General features: G+C 34.8%; 1 protein-coding gene across 7 annotated transcripts in view; it reads right to left on the bottom strand.

Annotated features, from left to right (window-relative positions):
- Nucleotides 1-22,033, bottom strand: part of LMNTD1 (lamin tail domain containing 1) — a 214,358-nt gene that overhangs the window by 103,874 nt on the left and 88,451 nt on the right. For 6 of the 7 annotated variants that reach the window (XM_077774577.1, XM_077774572.1, XM_077774575.1 and 3 more), the window contains exons 1-3: nt 4,319-4,416; nt 4,024-4,142; nt 778-1,007 (exon numbers count right to left, since the gene is read on the bottom strand). In XM_077774577.1, coding sequence (XP_077630703.1) covers nt 778-1,007; nt 4,024-4,142; nt 4,319-4,363 — 394 coding nt within the window. In that variant the 5' untranslated portion in view covers nt 4,364-4,416. Of the gene's footprint in view, nt 1-777; nt 1,008-4,023; nt 4,143-4,318; nt 4,417-22,033 lie in introns of those variants that run through there. The other variant, XM_077774576.1, reaches the window with a different exon arrangement.

Genomic DNA, 22,033 nt, shown 5'->3' with positions numbered 1-22,033 from the left:
TGTTTACACTATTGGCCAACTGTCAAAACCCTACTTTTTCCAATTGTAGTACTGTTTTCATTTTCTTCTTCTCCAAATTCATTACTGTTATTTTTCTCTCCACCATTTTATTACCATTTATTTTGCTTCTTTCTGTTATCTGTCTTTTCCTTACTTAAGCCATAAGTCTCCTAATCGCACAAATACACAAGACATTGCTTAATCTTTCTGATAGTGTTTGGAAGAAGGGGAGTTAATGCTACACATTAGAATTTTCATCTAGCAGTTCTAGAGCACCTAAGCCATCAACCCGTGAACCATTATGACAATTCAAAACATTAAATAAAATTTTTAATGTTTATTTATTTTTGAGAGACAGAGAGAGACAGAGTGTGGGCGAGGGAGGGCAGAGAGACACACACAGAATCCCAAGTAGGCTTCAGGCTCTGAGCTGTCAGTGCAGAGCCCGATGTGGGCTCAAACCCACAAACTGTGCGATCATGACCTGAGCCAAAGTGGGACACTTAACCAACTGAGCCACCCAGGTGCCCCTAATTCAAGATATTTTAATCATGGGGATGATATATTTGGCCACATACATTTGTGTGATCTGAATATGACTCCAATGTTAAGATCAACAGTAAGGATAATCAGGATACTCTGCATATGACATTAAGAAATTTGTGTTATTGGAGACAAATCATAACACATCATTCTGACTTCTAGGCATATAAAAAAAATTTATTGAACTACAGGCTTTAAAGATAGTCTAAACATTTTGATACGTGTTTTGCTTACCGAAGCTGTTTGCTGATTGGGAATGGCCCACTATAGTAACTTTAGGAATCTTCTGCTCCGTTGTTGATACAGTTATTCCACTAAACTGAGGGCTTGACAGATAGTAACCAAGAGGTATTTCATAGGATAATGACCATGACAATGGCAGTGTGGTATCTGAATCCGTTTTCGGGAAAAAATGTACTAAAGATCGCTGTGTCATTGGATAACTGTAATGTGTGTCTTCTCTTCTGTGTACAAAAATTAGTATAATAAAGAAAGAAAGTCAAAATGAATAGACACAAACGTAAGAATCATGAACTATCATTATTACCCAGAGTTCTGCTTTTCAAAAGTATTATGCATCTGTAAGCATAATACATAAGACATTTTGTGTATGTCATTATTATGACATCTTACAGTCATAGTTTTAACAATCTAAGTTAGACGCTTTAGTGTTAAGACATGCTTTTTTTTTTACTTTTTTATTTAAAAATTAGTAAATTGCGACTGTAGATGATTTTGAAAAAGTGCAAAAACAGAAAGAAGAAAACAAAAGTCACCAAAATGGCACCAGCCAAATATTTTACCTTTCAATTCCAGGCCTTCTAATGCATTTTTTAACTCAATATTGAGACTCTAAAAACCATTTATGTCCCACTTATATCACTTATGACATAATATTTCCCTTTCCATTAATATAAAAAACATGATTATAATTCCTGTTTAATATATCATTATTTACTATACCTTTTTCTTTTAATTCCTGTTGCTTAACTAATTTTTCTATATTTATAAAAATTATAGAGTTAATGTCTACTTTCAAATATATTCTGAAAATTAATCACTATAAATACAAGGTACATGTGTATATGTGTGTACGTGTGTGTGTGTGTTGAGGGGAATACAGAAAAGAGAAAGAAAACAGACTTAATTTCCAGGTATTATTTTTATAAGTAAATCTTACTATGAACAAAGGTTTTCCTTTCTTTCTTTTTTAAATACATAAAAGAATTTGTTAACTAGTGTGTATTTAAACAAAGCCTCTAAACTATAACACAATTATTGTACAAGTAAAATAATATTCCCATGGCACGGCTCATAAAAAGGTTTATGACAACTCCATTTTATGAGTCACACTGAGACTTAGTTACCTCAAAGCAATCTGTGTGTGTGTGTATGTGTGTGTGTGTCTGTATGTGTGTGTCTGTATGTGTGTACATGCATATGTGTGTGTTTAATACTTGGATTATTAACAAAGTCCTGCTGTCTAAAATATTTTCAATTTCTAAAAAACTGGTAAATGGTCAGCTTATGCACCCCTTTACTGGAGGCCATTTATCTATTTTCTGTAAGTCAAGAGCTAAGTATTTGCCTCTATGGATTGTCTCTACTTTGACCTCTTTATTTTCCAGAGTTCCTATGAAGATATTCTAGCAAGTCTTCTGTTTTTTTGTTTTTGTTTTTCTAAATGTTTTCATAAGGGAACAAGGGCCTGAGGTTTCCTAATCTGCCAAAGTGATATCAGTCTTAATCTCTTTGTTTCCCAAGAGGTATTCATAATAATTTTGTTCTGCAATTTATAAGTTCCTTCATGAGAAATATTGTATCGGGAGAGCTTTGTACTCAAAGCCATACTTCTCTAAATGTACCTCTTGGAAGACATGGACATCCCAGTTAAATTGTTTAAAACTAATTAAACAGCATTGGCTTTGAAAATTGTACTACTAGCCCAGTACATGTTAAGCTTGAGCATTTGCCATTTTGCTGACATCCTAAGCACTCATCTTTGTCAGATAAGCTCTAACCCATGAAAATATACTCTTGTGTATGATGTGGTGGGTAGTGGGAAAGAGACTATGTAGAGGTAAATTGTCAAATTACAAATATTTCATCTCTGTCCAACCTGAGATAGAATCATATGACATGATTTCTGCCTGATACTAGCTAGACTAAGCAGGAAAAGTACTTTTCTCTTTCAAAGTTCCTTACATCTGGGTTTCATTACAAACTGCCTATATCTTTTCAGCAAGTTCATTTTATAAGCTCCAAAGTTTTTTCTTCCTCCAGTAAAACAATAGCATTTCCAAATAATTTAAATCCACAGAAGATTCTTAATAAGCCTTTGCAAATGTTGTGAGTAAAGAAATCTGGCCCAAGGCCACAAAGTATTCTTATTTTTGTAGTTGAATAAGAAATTTCTAATAGTTGCACACACTTTTGGAAGAGCTCCAACATTTCAGGAAGAGACACATGTGATGTATGTAGCCCATTGTCTAAAACCTCCATTCACTGACTTGTTAGGACTCTTTTTGGAAAATAAGAGATTTGTCCTAGTGCTTAGTTAGCTTTCCCTCTATCATATGGAATTTTTCCAAGCTCCTTCTTGATATTTTGTTCCCTCTGGGATTGATTAGCACTAAACCAGAGATAGTTATAAAAGTTCAATTCCCACTTTCAATGTTATTTTAGGGGGTGTTACATTGGTAATACTGACATCAATTATTTCTCAGATGACCTCTAAGAATAAGTATTTTAAAAAATGGACTTGAACTGAACAGTAAACACAGGATTCTAGGTGTGAAATAGCATTAGCTTTAAATTGGATATATTCAGGGAGTGCCTGGCTGGCTCAGCCTGTAGAGCACATGACTCTCAATCTCAGGGTTGTGAGTTCAAGTCCCATATGGGACATGGAGCTTACTTAAAAAAAAAAAAAGATGGTATTTAAATTGGGTGTATTCAATACTAGAGGTCATTTAAAAAAAAACAACCAATACTGGAAAACCCATGCTAATACTGTAATTGATAGAATGACTTAATTAGTAAAAATAGGCAGTTGTAGTTTTTTGGTTTTGGTTTTGTTTTTCGGGGAGGTGGGGAGTTGTAGTTTTTATTTCACATCCTCACAGGCATTTTCCAAACCAAAATTCTCTATCAATTCTTTGTCTCCAAGGTCAGTAAAGTAGTTCTAAAGAAATTGTCTGCCAACTGCCTTAACACGTTAGATAAAAGTTTTGGAATCTCAACCATGACTTGTATGATAGAGACCTGTACAGGTGAACTTTTGTATTACTCAAGGACTATACTTTATAAAACAATGGTTGGGGAAATAGTTGTATGTTATAGTTAACTAATTTTAGAAACGTGTGGAATCAATTCTAGTTACAACTATTTCATAAGATGTTTTGAAACAAGAGCTCAAGTACTCCATCATTATTCTCTAAAACGCAAATCCTTCTCTCGTCTCATTTGTGCCATTCTTACTGTGCTTGATTCTCCATTTTATCTTCCTGCTCATGGACTTCATTCTTCAGGGACGCTGAAGTTTCCTGAATGGCTTGCATGCCTTTCATCTTGGCTAGAAGAAAAGTCTCTTTTCTTTCCTGAGAAAACAAATCATGATACTAGGAATAAATATAGCTAAAATTCAAGGTAGACTTTGTTTTTTAATGACCTAACTTGTTAATCTGACTACGTCAAAGCATATGCCAGATTTAATAATTTCTTTCCCAAGCTGGTGCCAGAGTCAGGCTTCTAATGTAAATTTGTAAATACTGACATAGCGAAAGGATATTACGCAAATCAAGGTGAAGGTGTGTAGCATTCACTTGAAGCAGCTCAAGAGGCAGGGCTGCAACTCAGCAAGGCTACCTTTATGACTAAATTTTACATCTGGCCAACACTGCCTGTTAGAACACTGTGAGGTATTGTCTCCATAGTTACAAAGTTCCAATCTCTGAGCACTTATTATGTTGGTGCTGCACCTACTTTTCAGTTCACAGACATTAAATAAGGTAACTTGCTTTTAGGAGAGCCATATCTCTCACCAGATAAGTTTTGCTACCAAAATATTCAATATCCTGTTTTGGATTTCTGAGGGCCAAGGCCAGCATATAAATATTGGGAGCATTAGTCACTACTTTTTAAGTGTTTTTTTTAAAATTTTTATTTATTTTGTTTTGACAAATGTTCTTTGAACACACACAAATGGCCAAGCAGTAGGAACAGAAAATTTGAATACTTTTCAGGAAGAAAGAAACCTATTGATAGAAATAGTGAAATCAAAGCTAAGAGACCTAAATTATTCTCCTAGTTATGCCAGCAGTATGGTTTAGAAGAAATCTTTTAATTAAGATTCTAACTGTGAGTGAAAGATTCACATTTAATGTTTTATGATAATGATGACATGAGAATATAATAAATACATAGGAAGGTACATGACTGTACACAGTAATAAGACAAATTAAAAATGATGATTACTGGGTGAATAAGTTTATTCAACAAATATTTAAATAAGCATCCATTCTGTACCAGGAACCAGATAGGTACTATGAAGAAACAATTCCTCCTTCAAGGAATAAAGATATATAAATATCTTCCAATTTAGATTAGAAAATGGCTTCCATCATGGAATGATGAACAGTAGTTAAATACAAATGACAATGAAGAAAGTAACTGCTTTAATAAGTCAAAAGAAAAAGATCTCTTTTGGAACCTGTGAAATAGTGGAATAGGAGGATCCTAAGCTTACCCTGTCACACCGATACTCCTAGATAACAACCGCATCAGAAAATGACATGAAGACTGGCAGAATAGTCTCTCCACAGTTAATTTTGGAAAGGAGGGCACATCAAAAAATGGTAAAAGAGTGGAACCCCAGTTGGAATCAAACTAATCTATGAGACTGACCAGAAGTACTGGAGGGACACAAGCACAGAAAAGGGAGGGGAATAGATTCCACACCAGGCACCCCAGACATGGGACCTGACCTGGGAAGATGAGTCCCCATAACATTTGGCTTTGAAAACAGAAATTCTTTGAGTTTTCACAATCACTGGGTTTTAACAGTGGGAACTTTAAAAATCAGTGGGGTCAGCTCCAGGAGAGCCAGAAGGTGTCAGGAAACAGTTCTTACTCTTAAAGAAACAACACACAAACAACTTTGACAAGCACCTAGGGTATACCGGCAAGATTTATTTTACTAATATCAGAATGTGTGCTAGAGGTCTTTATGAAATTTCTCCAAGAACATAAGAGCTGGTGGACACCATTCTCTTTATCTATCTCCAGCCTGGATAGCCAGACATCCATGGGAACCAGCATGAACATTCCGTACCTAGTCTAGGTTTCATCCTGCAAGCAGATGAGCACTTACCTTGCCAACACCTGTGTGCCTCCCCCCATTCTCCTGCAGACTGCCCCATCCAACCTGCCTTAATCCTTCCAAAGCCATGTCTGATGTAACATCTCCTACAAGCAGCCCTGACAGTGGCCAGCACCACTCCAAAGTGACTCTTGCTCTGGTGAGAGGGGAAGATAATCACACAGATCAGTTCCACTGCAGTTTTTGTGGTGGACTAAGGGAAAACATCTTATCTGACTGCTAGCCCTGCCTACCAACAAAAACTTTATGGGGGCAGCACAAAGGGGAAACCCTGTATTTGGGGGGGGCCACTGCAACCCAAACAGACAGACTGAGGGTAGACATCTGATATGATAGAAGGTTTCATTTACAAAAAAAAAAAAAAAAAAAAGCCACTCAGGAGACCATTCAGGGACAGCACTTTGAAGGTAAGTGCAACTACAGTTCTGGAAAACGGTGAGGGCAAGCATCTGGTCTGACCCCACTACAAGCACAAAGTCACCCCAGACTGGCCCCATAAGAACACAGAGATCAAACCTTGCCCACAAAAAAGAGGGCCATCCAGCCGACTGAAGGCAAATGTGGCCTAACCACAAGAGTAGTGTGCATGCAACACACATAGGAGACATTTCTGAAGTGCCAGGTTCTGATGGACAAGAGACATTGCACTACAGGGTACTATAGGACCTCTTCTTCATAAGTCCATTACCTTAAAGAGCTATAACTGACTTTCCTCATACACAGAAACAAACATAGTTAGACAAAATGAGATGGAGGAATATGTCCCAAATGATCAGGACAAAATTATAACAAAATGATTTGGAGATGAGTAATATGCCTATAGAAATTCAAAGCAATGGTCATAAAGATACTAATTGGATGTGAGAAAAGAGTGGGGTGGAGGATCTCACTGAAACCTTCAACAAAGAGACAGAAAATATTAAAAAAGAACCAATCAAAGATGGAAAACTCAATTGCTGAAATTAAAAAATATACTGAAAGGAATCAGTGGTATATAAGAGAGAGAAGAAAAATAGATCAGTGAGGTGGAAGACAGAATAATGAAAAGCAAAGAAACTGAACAACAAAAAGAAAATAGTGTAGTAAAAAATGAGAATATGTCAAGGAAACTCAGTGACATCATCAAGCACAATAACATTGATATTATAGGCATCCCAGAAAAAGAAGAGACAGAAAGGGGAAGGGCAGATAATTTATTTGAAGAAATAATAGGTGAAAACCTCCCAATCTGAGGAAGGAAATAGGCATCCAGATCTTGAAGGAACAGAGGGCTCCCAACAAAATCAACCCATGGAAGTCCACATCAAGACACATAATAATTATAATGGCAAAAAGTAATGGCAGAGACAGAATCTTAAAAGCACCAGAAAAGAAAAAAACAGTTACATACAAGGGAAACCTCGTAAAGCTATCTGATGATTTTTCAGGAGAAACTTTGTAAGCCAAAAGAGAATGGCCTGATATATTCAAAATGCTGAAAGGAAAAAAACATGTAACCAAGAATACTCTATCCAACAATGCTATCATTCAGAATAGAAGTAGAAATAAAATGGAGTTTCCTAGACAGACATAATTTAAAGAGGCTCATCACCACTAAATCAGACTTACAAAAAATGTTAAAGGGAATTTGTGACTGGAAAGAAAATGGCCATAATCAAGAATAGGAAAATTATGAAATGAAAAAAAATTCACAGGTACATACAAACATAATAAGTATTATATTAACTACTTATAAAACCAGTGTAATTAAACCACAAAAGCAGTAAAGTCATATCTATTAAAATCAGTTAAGGGATGGATAAGCAAAATAAGAGGATGTCAAGTATGACATCATAGACACAAAATGGAGGGGACGGTAAAAATTTAGGGCTTTTAGAATGAGTTCAAACTTAAATGACCATCATCCTAAAACAGACTGCTATATGCATAGGATCTTACATATCAACCTAATGATAATCACAAATGGAAAACTGTAAGAGATATGCAAAGAATAAAGAGAAAGGAATTCAAGTATATTACTAAAGAAAGCAATCAAACCAAAAAAGAAGAGAGTAAGAGGAGAAAGGGAGAAGAACTACAAAAGCAGCCACAAACAAGTAACAAAATGGCAATAACTACACACCTATCAGTAATTACTTTGGATGTTAATGGACTAAATGCTCAAATCAAAACATAGGATGACTGAATGGATAAAAAGGCAAGGCCCATCTATCTGCTGCCTTTAAAAGACTCACTTCTTTCTTTAAAATTTGTTTATTTATTTAAATTTAAGTTGGTTAACATACAATGAAGTATTTGTTTCAGGAGTACAGAGCAGTGATTCATCTTTTATGTGTAATACCCAGTGCTCATCCCAACAAGTGCCTTTCTTAATGTCCATCACCGACTTAGCCCATCCCCCCAACTACCTTCCCTCCAGCAACCTTCAGTTTATTCTCTATTTTTAAGAGTCTCTTATGGTTTGCCTCCCTCTCTGTTATCATCTTATGTTTCCTTCCCTTTGCTATGTTCATCTGTTTTGTTTCTTAAGTTCCACATATAAATGAAATCATATGATATTTGTCTTTCTCTGACTTATTTTGCTGGGCATAATATACTAGTTCCATCTATGTTGTAGCAAATGGCAAGATTTCATTCATTCTGATCACCGAGTAATATTACATTGTGTATATGTATGTATCTTTTTAATTCATTTATCAGTCGATGGACTTATAAAAATGCTGTTTCAAAGGGGCACACACATCCCAATGTTTATAGCAGCACTATTAACAATAGCCAAGTTATAGAAAGGGACTCACTTCTAACTTAAAGATGGAAGTAGACTAAAAGTGAAGGGATGGGAAAAGAACTATCATTCAAATAGAAGTGAAAAGAAAGCTGGGATAAAAATACTCATATTGGACAAAACAGACTTTAAAACAAAGACTTCAACAAAAGACAAAGAAGGATACTATTTAATGATAAAAGGAACAATCCAACACGAAGATATAATAATTGTAAATATGTACACATCCAACATGGGAGCACCCAAATACACAAAGCACCTATTAACAGACATAAATAAAGTAATCTATAGTAGTAATTCAATAATAGTAAAGCACTGTAACACCCACTTAAATCTATGGATAGACCAGCTAGACAGAAAAATCAACAAGGAAACAGTGGCTTTGAATGACACATGGGACCAGATTGATCTAACAGATATATTCAGAACAGTCCATCCAAAAATAGCATAATATGCATTTTTCTCAAGTGAACATGGAACATTATTCAGAACAGACCACATGTTGGGTCATAAAACAAGTCTCAAAAATTTCAAAAAGATTGATATATCATGGATCTTTTCTGAGCATAATGGTATGAAACTAGAAATCTGTCATACACACACAAATCTGGAGGAACACAAACACTTGGAAGCTAAACAACATGGTACTAAACAATGAATGAGTAAACCAAGAAATCAAAGAATAAATTAAAAAATACATGGAGACAAATGAAAATGAAAACACAGTTGTCTGAAATCTCTGAAATGCAGCAAAAGCTATTTTAATGGGGAAGTTTACAGCAATACAGGTCTACCTCAGGAAGCAAGAAAAATCTAAACAACCTAACCTTATACCTAAATGAATCAGAAAAAGGACAAACAAATCTCAAAAGAACATATCGATAAAACCAGGAGGTGGTTCTTTGAAAAGATCAACAAAATCGATAAACTTTTAGCCATACTCATCAGAAAAAGGGAGAGGACTCAAATAAAATTCGAAATGAAAGAGGCATAATAAAACTTACACCACAGAAATACAAAGAAATATAAGAATATTATGAAAAATTATATGCCAACAATTTGGACAATTTAGAAGAGAAATGGAAAAATTCCTCAAAACATGTAGCTTCCCAAAATGGAACCAGGAAGAAATAGAAAACCTGCAGCTTAATTACTAGCAACAAAATTAAATCAGGAGTCAAATGCTCCCAACAAACAAAAGTCTGTGAGCAGATTACTTCACAAGTAAATTTTAACAAACTTCTAAAGAAGAGTTAGTGCCTATTCTTCTCAAACTATCCCAAAAAACTAAATAGGAAAGAAAGCTTTCAAATTCATTCTATGAGGCCAGCACTACTCTGATACCAAAACCAGATAAAACACCACAAACAGAAAAAGAAAGAAAGAAAACTACAGGCCAATATCCTGAAGAATATAAATGCAAAGATCCTCAACATATTATCAAACCGAATATAACAATACATTGAAAAAATTCACTATGATCAAATGGAATTTATTTCAGGGATGTAGGTGTTCAATGTTAACAAATCAATCAATAATGACACATTATATTAACAAAATAAAGGATAAAAACCATATGATCATCTCAATAGATGCAAAAAACTATTTGACAAAGTTCAATATCCATTCATGATACAAACTCTCAATTTACATGACTCAACACCAAAAAACACACAAAGAACCCAATTAAAAATGGGCATGAAGACATTTCTCCAAAGAAGACATACAAATGGCCAAGAGACACATGAGAAGATGTTCAAAATCACTAATCATCAGAGAAATACAAATCAAAACCACAATGATGTATCATCTCACACCTGTCAGAATGGCTAAAATTAACCAAACCAAACCAAAACAGAACAAAACAAAACAAACAAAAAAAAAAACAAGAAACAAGTATTGGCAAGGATGTGGAGAAAAAGGAAGCTTTGTGCATTGTCAGTAGGAATGCAAATTGATCATCCAGGAATTCCACTTCTGGGTGTTTAGCCCCCCAAAATTTAAGTACTAATTTGAAAAGACATACTCACCCTCTTGTTTACTATAGCATTATTTACAGTAGCCAAGTTATGGGAAAAACCCAAGTTCCATCAACAGATGAATGGGTAAAGAAAAGGTGGTATATACACAATGGAATATTACCCAACCATAAAAATAGTAAAACCTTACCATTTATAACAATGTGAATGGATCTAGAGGTTACAAAGCTAAATAAAATAAGTCAGATAAAGATAAGTACCATATGATTTTACTCATATGTGGAATTTAAGGAACAAAACAAAGAAAAAAAGGGAAAAACAAAAAAAACCCAGATTCTTAAATATGGAGAACAAACTGGTGGTTGTCATAGGGCAGGTGGGTGGGGGGGATGGGTGAAATAGGTGAAGAGGATGAAGAGTGCAATTATCATGATGAGCACTGAGTACTGTATAGAATTGTTGAATCACTATATGGTACACCTCAAGTTAGTATAATGCTGTATTTAATTATAAATAAATTTTAAAAATGAGTAAAAAAAGAAATGACAAGAAATATACTTGAAGATATACAAAAATTACTTGAAGTAATAATGAAACAAGTAAGCTAGCAGAGGGTAAACATTTCACTGTATTTTCTCCGTCTTGGAGATGAAGCATAATTCCTTACTAAGGTTGTGGGCCAATTATGTAAATACAGCATAAAGAGATTTATAAATTTATACTTATTCTTAGAAAATAAGTAAAAATGGATTTATTATTTTTTGCCACTATCCCAGTTTCCCTAATTCTACCTGTCTGGATGGTTTCCTAGATGTTAAAATTTTTTGTACTTGAACTACATATGTTACCATGAAGTCATTATGACCTCATTTGTTTTATCAGAAAGCCTATTCACATTTTGCAACATAGTTTGGAGAAACAAAATTCCATCAACTGAGAAAAATTTTGAAAAGCTCTGAGTTTGTGAATGTTCCACTAGTCATTCCCCATACCGGATATTCCTTATTTCTTTTCCCAAAAGTATAGCATATATGCAACTAAAACCAATTTCCTCTTTTGCAGCTGCTCAAAGTAAATCTGTGGTTTTCAATAGGGATGAAGTGACCCATGGAGGGCATTTTGCAAATGTGAAAGGACAATAGTCATAAAGACTTGATGGGGTGTTCCTGGGATTTACTGGATAGGAGCCAGAGACTTTTTTAAATGTGGCAAATAATTTTCCCATACAGTACATAATTTGCCAGACATTCATACAGATGAAAAATAGTTTATAATTATCTGAGGGTAAAGCCCAATTCCATATTACATATAAATACAAAATATTTTTGCAACCTTTAAATATATACCAAAATCTCCAGGAAGTAACTATTTGTTTACATTGAGGGAAGAGTATATATTGGTTTGTTCAGAACTTTTCAAAGAGTTGTTTGTCAGTTTGGAAAAATTACATCATCAATGGTAATACCACTTGGTGTATTGATGTGGTTTATATAATTTACCTGACAATAGGTAATAACAGTAGCAAAAACAAAAACAGCAACAACAACAACAAAATCAACCTGATATTTAATAATATTAAGTAATAAATATTAAATATTTTAGGTGTGTTGTGTCTGGTATTATGATTGTATGCTTTAAGAATAATTCTTACTATTTAGAAATACATACTGAAGCATTTTTACTTAAGGTTCTATGATATCTGGATTTGCTTCGAAATAATACAGATCATAAGAAGTGAACGGAGATGGAGATGAAAAGGATGGGCCAAGATTTGTAACTGTTGAAATTCACTAATGAATACACAGAAGTTTGTTATACATGTCTATTTCTTCTTTAAATGTTTGGATTTTTCCAGAGTAAAAAGGCTAGAACACGAGTTTCATTTTGGGATCTGTAGACTTTAAACATTGATGGTGTCATCATCATGGCTGTCTCCAGCTCAGAAAGAATAGGGTCAAGCATTAGCTGAAGGGAAAAAGCAGAAGCACCTACTGTTTACGAGGTACAATAGTCTTTACACAGATTCTTTCATCACAGCTCTAGAAGACAGGAATTTCCCCATTTTCTCAAATGAGGATGTAGAAGTTTAGAGAGATGAATACCTCTTCCAAGGTTATAATGCCAATAGATGGCAGAGCCGGAATATGGTCTCTCATTTATTTGTTACAAAGGCTCCTTCATGGTACTCCCTGTTTCTCTGTTGTAATTCCTATCCAAAATCTTCCCAATGTCTTCCATGGTAACTGCCTGACTGCTTACTTCTGAACCAGCTTTGCCCTGGTTTCTCTCTGCTTTGGTCTCCAATGACTCTTTCCCCTGGCTTCTGGAATCTGTATTCTCTCTTTGGTCTTATCCTTTGCCAAAAAAACATCAGAATTTTGCATGAGAAATTGAAGTACTCCCCATGAGAGAGATATAGGGTAAAACAGGATAATGAAAACTGAGTTTTATTTTGTGAGCTTTCACCTTAATTAGGAAAAGTTAAAAGAGGCAAAATACCATATTCAGCAATTTAAAAAAACCAGGAAAACATTACATGCATGTAATTTTTTAAAAGCTGAAAAACACAAAGAACTGGCTTTATGCATTCTAGTCCTATGTTTCCACATATGGAGAACATTTACACAGTAGGGGATTTTATTAAATTGGTAATATAAATAAAATGTCTTGTGTGAATGCAGACTGTGTATAAAAAGAGAATTTTCATCCTCTCTCAGGCCATGGGTGGGAATATTCATATTGAGTAATGTGCAGTTGAGGATTACAATTTAAAACATGACATACTTCACTAGCTAAGATTCAAGAGTTTGTATACATAGGAATACAGTTTCACATTTGCACCTACATAAATATAGTATAGATTCCTATTGTAACATATCTTCCTAGTCTAAAAATGTACTAGGTTGATTCATCTCCTTCCCAAGAAACACATGTAAGTAACGCAGCTACAAACATAAATGCTATTATTTTACCTTGAAGTCAGGGTCAGTTAAGGTCCTACTGGAGGTGTTCACATAAAGGATAAAGAACCATTTGGGAAGGTTCAAATTTCTGATAGTTTGTCCAAATACCTTCATGAATCTTTCCAATCACAAAATTCTATTGGGAAATAATACTAAGATCTTAGATCTGCCTATGTGGTACTAAGTATCAAGCAATGGTTTCAATCCTCAGACATTCCTATCAGTTTTAACAATGGTTCATAAATAACTGCATAGTTATTTCACACATAGCATACATGTATTTTAGGTTTAGTCTTTATCCATCAATATTTTCTATCCATTTTCTTTAAAGGAATATAATGCTTATTATTCTAAGGTTATCTCAGACTTGTTTAGGGGGCAGAGACCCAGATCACATTCTTATTTGGAGAGCACCAAATTCTTTGCAAAGTATTTAAAACATATAAATCAATTTTATTTCATCTACACATTATGTAAATATATTTTCACTAGTAAAAGGAAATCTATATTATTTGTATAGCATATAACCTCACAGTCACCAGCTGACATGTCTTAAAACACCCAACAAACTGCTGAACATAGAACAAATGTTTGGTTTCGAGTTTTCCTATCGATATGAATTTGTAATTTCATGTTCCTCTGTCATCTATTGGCAACCTTTAGCAGAAAAGTGGTGTCTGGAGCCAAAGACTTGTAAAAAATTACTGGAAAACAATTTGAATTGAGTAAATGCTATCCATTAATTCTTTTTCTCTGCAAGCAGGGTAAAGGTAATCATTATTCAATATTACAATCAAATGCTCTCTCTCTACAGCTTATGGAACACTGGTGCCCTATAAGAACACTGCGTGAGAAGCCCTGGATTAAAAGACTATGAAAGAAGAGTTATTTGAAACCTGAACACGAGCCCTCCCCATGGCGTCAGGCAAAATTATAAGTCTAAATGGAGTCCAGACAAGCTCAAAGTGTAAGTACACCCAGGCAAAGGGCGCCTCATTCTCTTAGTCTGCACATGTAACAAATTTGATCTGTGGTACCTACTGATAGCATTACTCATTATTTATGATGTTGATAGGTGGCAATTGAGAGGTACAGTACACTAAGGGTGAATTAGTTATTCTTGAAAAATCTCATGATACTATCTACATAAGTGAAGCTGCTTTTATTATTTTACTGAAAGTTTGAGTTATAAGTAAACTTAAGTTGGGAAATTAAATTTAAGTTGTTTAGCAGCACTTTTTTCTTCATGTGCAAATGAGAAAACAGAAGAAATCAGGAGGTTTCTAAGACTACTGAGGACCCTGAGATTTCAGTTATATCTTTTGCAAGAGGACACTTCTAACCTTCACTAGCGACAGAAAAGAAGCCACTGTTGTGGATAATGCTGTGTCTGAAATTTTACTGTGTCATTTCTTTGAGACCTTGTATGTTAGAAAGAGGTGAGAAACCAGATGCCTGGAATGAGAAAATCCACGCAGTGTTTGGAAATGGAGCTCTCTAAATATTTATTTCTTTGTTTGTTTGTTTATTTAGAGAATGTGAGCCGGGGGGTGGGGAGAGAGAGAGAGAGAGAGAGAGAGAGAGAGAGAGAGAGAGGAGGGAGAGAGAATCTTAAGTAGGTTCCATGTTTAGCATGGATCTTGATGCAGGGCTCAATCCCATGACTCTGGGATTATGACCTGAGATGAAATCAACAGTTGGGCACTCAATCAACTGAGCCACCCAGGTGCCCCTCTATTTACTATCTTTACTACAATTTGGGCAAAAACTCTTAATTTTATAGTGGTAACCTTTGCACTGATGTTCTATCAGGAGAAAAGTTTGAAAATCAGTTATTTACCATCCTGAAGAACTCCAAATCAAGTAAAATGCTTATAATCAGTAGATATAGGCTTAGCGATTGTCCATCGTGGGTTAAAGAAGGATAAAGAAGATGTGGTACACACACACACACACACACACACACACACACACACACACACACACTGGAACATTACTCAACAATCAAAAAGAATGAAATCTTGTCATTTGCAACAACGTGGATCAAACTGGAGTGTATTATGCTAGAAGAAATAAGTCAGAGAAAGACAAACATTATATGATTTTACTAATGTGGAATTTGTGATACAAAACAGATGAACATAAGAGAAGAGAAGCAAAAATAATATAAAAACAGAAAGGGAGACAAACTATAAGATACTCTTAAATACAGAGAACAAACAGGGTTGCTGGTGGGGTGTTGGGTAGGGAGATGGGCTAGATAGGAGAGGGAAGTTAAGAACACTTGCTGGGATGAGCACTGGGTGTTATATGTAAGTGATGAATCACTAAATTCTATTCCTGAAATCACTATTACACTATATGTTAACTAACTTGAACTTAAATTACAAAAAAAGAATTTATAGACTTAGCATATATAACTCTTAAAAAGTTGGTCTCGCAATGATCCTGTGACATGTGACTTCCTAGAGAAAGAGAGTGATGTTGAACATAGTGGAATGGTCCCATTTCAGTGACATAAAAGGAGTACTATGGGACATAACCCTGAGGAAAAGTGAGTTTTCACTAGATAATGGCTAATCAGTGCTTATCAGGTGTGAAGGTGAAGTACCAGGAGTTCCTGTACATTCTCTCAATTCATCCTCACAGCAAGCAAATGCTGCAGTTTTTATTATCAGGTTCATGAGAAAACTGAGGTCCAGAGAGATAAAGCAACTTGCCTGCAGTTACACAATCATTAAGTGGTGGGATCTGGAAATAGACCCACATCCATCTGAGTACAGAGCCAAGATTATGAAGCACCATTTTGTGATGACATGATGTATTTAGTAATCTTTTGAGTGTCAAGCGTTACTGTGAACAGAGCCCCACACAGTCACATAGCCATCTTTTTTTTTTTTAATGTTTATTCATTTTTGAGAGACAGAGACAGAGCACCAGTGGGGGAGGAGCAGAGAAAGAGGGAGACACAGAATCTGAAGCAGGCTCCAGGCTCTGGACTGTCAACACAGAGCCTGATGCGGGGTTTGAACCCACGAACCATGAGATCATGACTTGGGCCAAAGTCAGATGCTTAACCAACTGAGCCACCCAGGTGCCCCTCCACACAGCCATCTGTATATGATTTGGTAAGTGTTAAAACATAGTTTTAGTTTCGTTGTTTTTTGTTCACATTTGTTTCTTCCTTAGTTTTTTGAGTATATCCCCTTATATCAGAGTCAGCCATAATCAATAGTGAATACTACTCCTATTGCTACTATCAGCTATTATTTATCATGTTTCCTATTTGTGTTAAGTACTCTGTGTATACGATCTCATTTCACCCTTTTAAGAGTATTATTATCTGCCTTTCACAAGGAGCTGCCTATAGCAGTCAGGTAATTGCCCAGAGTAACACAGCTATGAAGTAGCAGAACAAGGACTAGAGGTAAGGTCCTATATCACTTTAGGGATTACATTCTTCACCATTACACCATACTATTTCCTGAAAAAATATTGAGCACCACTGTTTACAAGGCATTTGGACTCTGTAATAATATAAACAGATGTCAAACATGTTCCTTGCCGTTCTGGAATTTAGTGTTTTGATGGGACAGTAGTATCTGAATATGGAAAAAAACATAATGCATAACAGAATGTGATATGAATCAAAGGAATGGTTTTGTTAAGAGCTGCAAAAACTCAGCAAAGAATTACTTTTGCTGTTGTGGTTAGCACAGAATTACCTGTGCTGTTTTTTTGTCACCTCACAGAAGAGGTGAGATAAGGTGAACCTCGAAAGAGAGGAGGATTTCAAAAGGCAGAGAACAGGAAGGAAGGTATTTATTAACTTACTCTTTCGTGCATGCATTCATTTAACAAATACACCATAATTGTTTGCTGTTGCTAGACAGTGTGGAATGTGCTTTTCTGGCAAGCATCAAAATGTGAGGTTAGACATGACATACACATATCAAGGGCTGAGACAGAGAGATGGTCTGGATGTACAGTATGAAATAGAAGCAGAGAAACAGGGGAAACCAGGCTGTGGAAGGCCTTACACATAGGCCAAGGAGCATGCGTTATGTAGACATTTATTTGTTCCTAATGAATCAATAATTAGATTAATTATAGGACACATCAGGAATGTTTTGCTTGTATTTGTGTGTGTTTGTGTTGTGTCTGTGCGTTGGAAAGGGGTTGCTTTTTTAAAAATAGAAATTCTTTATATATTCCAGATCAAAGTTCTTTGCTGGATTTATATTATAAATGTATTCTCTTACATTTTACTTTGCCTTATAACCTTCCAGATGGTACATTTTGAGTAGAGTTTGTTAATTTTAATGTTCAATTTATAAACTTTTTAAATTTAATGATTTTGTGTCCTGTTTAAGATGTTTATCTCAAGGTCATGAAAATATTAGACTGTCTTTCCTCTTACAAGTTACACTTTTTTCTCTTTCACATTTATAATCTACCTTAAATTAATTTTTGTTTCTGGTATGCCGAAAGATTCAAGGTTTACTTCTTTTTTCACTTGGTTATCCAATAGATCCTACACTAGTTACTGAAAAGACAGTATTTCTCTAATTGAAAGACAGCAGTGCCTTAGTTGTAAATCATGTGACCATATAGTTGGGTCTCTGTTCTGTTCTATTAGTCTATCCTTGTGCTATTACCATGCTGCCTTAATTAATGTACCTGTAGAGTATAGGTCTTCCAAACATTGAAATTTGTTCTTTTCAATGTTATTAGTACTATAGTAGGTTCTTTGACTTCCATATGGATTTTTTGAATCATCTTATAAATTTAAAAAAACACCTTAGATTTTTATTGGGATTTTACTGAATTTGCAGATCAATTTGGAAATAGTAGATTACTTGTAATCTTCCTTTCTGGTAATATACTTCTCAGGTTTTGGTATAAACATTATGCTGATCTCATAAAGCAGTTGGTAAATATATCTCTTTTCTATCATTTGGAAGAATTTGTGTAAGGTTGGCATTATTACTTCCTTTTATCCAAGGTACAATTTACTGGTGAAACATTCTGATTATACACTTTATTTTTTGAGAAGTTTTAAAATTAAATTTCTTTAGTAGTTATAGGACTGATCATATTTTCCATTTTTATCATAGTTTTTGGCAACCCATACTTTTACCAAATTTTTTCAAAATATGCTTTTAATATCTTTTTAATGTCAGTGAAATCTGTGGTGTCCTCTTCGTTTTTATCAATGATACTGGTCATTTGTCTTTTTTTTCTAAATTAATTTTATCAATTCTTTTAAAGAACCATCTATTGGTTTTCGGTATTCTTTATTATATGATTATTTACATATTTTCCCTTTCTTATACTTTTTTTTTTAACTTTCTTTGGGTTCAGTTTGTTGCTATTCTTTTTATAAATACTTGAGATGGATGCTTAGATAATTACTTTGCAGCCCATCTTTATCTTCTAATATAGGCAGTTAAGACTATATAATTCCAACTAAGCATGGATTTACTTTTATGTCATAAATTTAGCATGTAGTATTTTAATTATCATTTATTTCAATATAGTTTAAGTTTTTTTAAAAAAAATCCCTATAGCTTAATTTCCAAACATATGAAGATTTTTTAAAAGTGATTTTTAGCCAAATTTCTCTGTGGTCAGAGAACATATTCTGAATAATGTAAGTCCCAAATTTATCGTGTTTACCTCATGGCCAGCATATGGTTCATTTTTGTAAAATTTTCATGTATTTTTGAAAACAGTGCATACTCTGATTTTTTTTGATTTGCATTGCTTTATAGGTCTCAATTAGTTTAATTATAATAATTGTTATTCAAGTCATTATATCTGTACTGATTTTCCTACATATTATAAAAATTACAGAGAATAATACCAAATTTATCATTTTGAGGACAGATTTTGTCTATATTTTACAGTCCCATCAAAAGTGCACAGGGGTTCCCTTTTCTCTACACCCTCATCAACACTTGTTATCTTGTCTTTTTCATAAAAACCCTTCTTGCAGGTATGAAGTGACAGCTCACTGTGGTTTTGATGTGCATTTCTCTGATGATTAGTAATGCGGACGGGGCGCCTGGGTGGCTTGGTCGGTTAAGCGTCCGACTTTCGCTTAGGTCATGATCTCGCGGTTTGTGGGTTCGAGCCCCGCGTCGGTCTCTGTGCTCAGAGCCTGGAGCCTGTTTCAGAGTCTGTGACTCCCTCTCTCTCTGACCCTCCCCTCCTCACGCTGTCTCTCTCTCTCTCTCCTAGAAATAAAAATAAATAAATAAAAAAGTTAAAAAAAAAAAAAGTAATGTGGAGCATCTTTTCACATACCTGTTGGCCATTTGCATGGATTCTTTGGGAAAATGTCTGTTTAGATTCTTTGCCCATTTTTAAATTGGATTACTATTATTATTAATATTATTTTGTTATTGTGTTGTATGAACTCCTTATATGTGTTACTTCTGTGTGTGTTCAGGTACCTGTCTTGTGTCCTCATATTTCTGAGTATTCCTGATTGAGTACCAAGCACAGTGAATGAAAAAATTATGAGACATAATTTAGGCCTAAAGTGACATTATATTCCCTCAGAAATTTATATTTGGCAACTAGGGACACTGAGAAGTCCATATTAACTTACTGAGTTCAATCAGGGATTAAGATACTTTGAGACTGGATTTCAGTCCTTTTGAAGATCAGTCTGTTTCTGGTTTATCCTTACTCCTAGGGTGTGACTTTCAAGGTTCAAGCTCAAAGTCTGGAGGAAGATGTTGTCAGGACTTCTCTCTTTGTTGGGACTTTTACACCAACTTCTGTTCTCTAGATCCTCAAATCTGTAAAATTTCTGTTCATACTGTTAACCAACTCTTCCTAAAATAACCTGACAAATTTAGGGCAAATCTGACAGTAAAGATGCATTATCCTTCTGGGTCTTTTGTTCTTCTGGATCTACGGAATCAGGATACTTGAATGCCGTAAGAGCTTTCTCGTATCTTTATTTCTGTTACATTTTCCCAGCTTTCCTAGTTGTTTTTAGTAGGAGAGTTCGTACAAATTACCTGGACAGCCATTACTAAAAACTTATCCTCACGCTTTTTAAACAAAATATTCATATGCCTTTGGCTTCACTGTTTATTCTTTGGTGCCTTTAGTCAGTAAGAAAACATGCTTCTTTTAGTATCGGGCTTAGACAAAAGAGTTAATCCTATAGCCTATAAGTTACATGACAAATTTAAGGTGACATTCAAATTTATCTTGCTACTTGGTGATATTTCTTTGTCTTCATTATCTTCTCTTTTATAGCTTCTTCATTCTTCCTACTTTTACAAAGTGTGTTATGAAAATTAAATGAGAAAGTGCCTATGAAAGGTTTTTTTAAATGTTTAAAGAAATAGACAAGTATACAAGTAGTATAAGGTGGTGTTACTATTCTAGACTCATAATCATTTATTTTACATTACTGCCTCAGAAAATATTTTGGTGGGCCATTCTTTGCAGAAGGGGTGTTCTGCATTGAGTGATGACAATTAACCTAAACAGATCTGGGAAAAAGGATCACAAAGTAAACAAAGAGAAATAGTTCATCTGCTCATGAAAAATGTATGGTTAAGTAACGTCAAAATTATATAGCTTGTGCTTAATAAAAAAGGTAAAGCTAGTATATGGCAATGGGGACTTAATCCAGGATCCTAGGAATCCAAATCTCATAAAATAGAAACAGTGAGACAATAAAAAATTAGTGGTGGTAGATTTATTTCTAAAGACATTTCAAAAATTTGATAATTAAAAACTTCTTCACTTAGAGCTATTGTGCTAGCATAATCCATCTTCCTTTCTTTCTTCCTTCTTTCCTTCCCATCCTTTTTTATTAAGTCATTATGCTGTATAATACATTTCCAAGACTTATGTATCTTATAAGCACAAGTTTGTACCTTTTGACCCCCTTCAACCATTTCAACCACCCCCACCTCCCTGCATTTGGCAACCACCAATTTTTCTTTGTATCAGTTGGGTGTTTTTTTTCCCTCTCTTTAGAATATGCGTATAATGCTTTAAAATGAACAGAGCCCTAAACTGGCTGATGACATAGCATTTTATTCTTTCACTGGAAGAATACAAGGCCCCACCCAGGAAACTCTTGGCTAGTCCTTTTGCCTAGGTCAATGATGCCCAATTTTTCTGCCAGTTTACCAAGGGGTGGGATGGAAAGTATCTTTTTCAAAAGTCAACCTTGTGCCCTAGGAAATTGGTAACCAGCAGTGGGACAGAACTGGGTTAAATAAATCTTTTTAGCTTAAGTAAATCCTTTTCCTTGTGGTTCAATTTTGCTTTCAATTTCTCTCATTTGGCCTTGAAAGGTATTCCCTGATGACAGTCTTTCCCTACTTCATGAGTCACCATCGTCCAT

Source organism: Crocuta crocuta, unplaced genomic scaffold (assembly GCF_008692635.1).
Source record: "Crocuta crocuta isolate KB4526 unplaced genomic scaffold, BGI_CrCroc_1.0 scaffold176, whole genome shotgun sequence".
Lineage (NCBI taxonomy): Eukaryota > Metazoa > Chordata > Mammalia > Carnivora > Hyaenidae > Crocuta > Crocuta crocuta.
The sequence above is the reverse complement of the archived record's forward strand: the minus strand, read 5'-3'. Positions and strand labels throughout refer to the sequence as shown.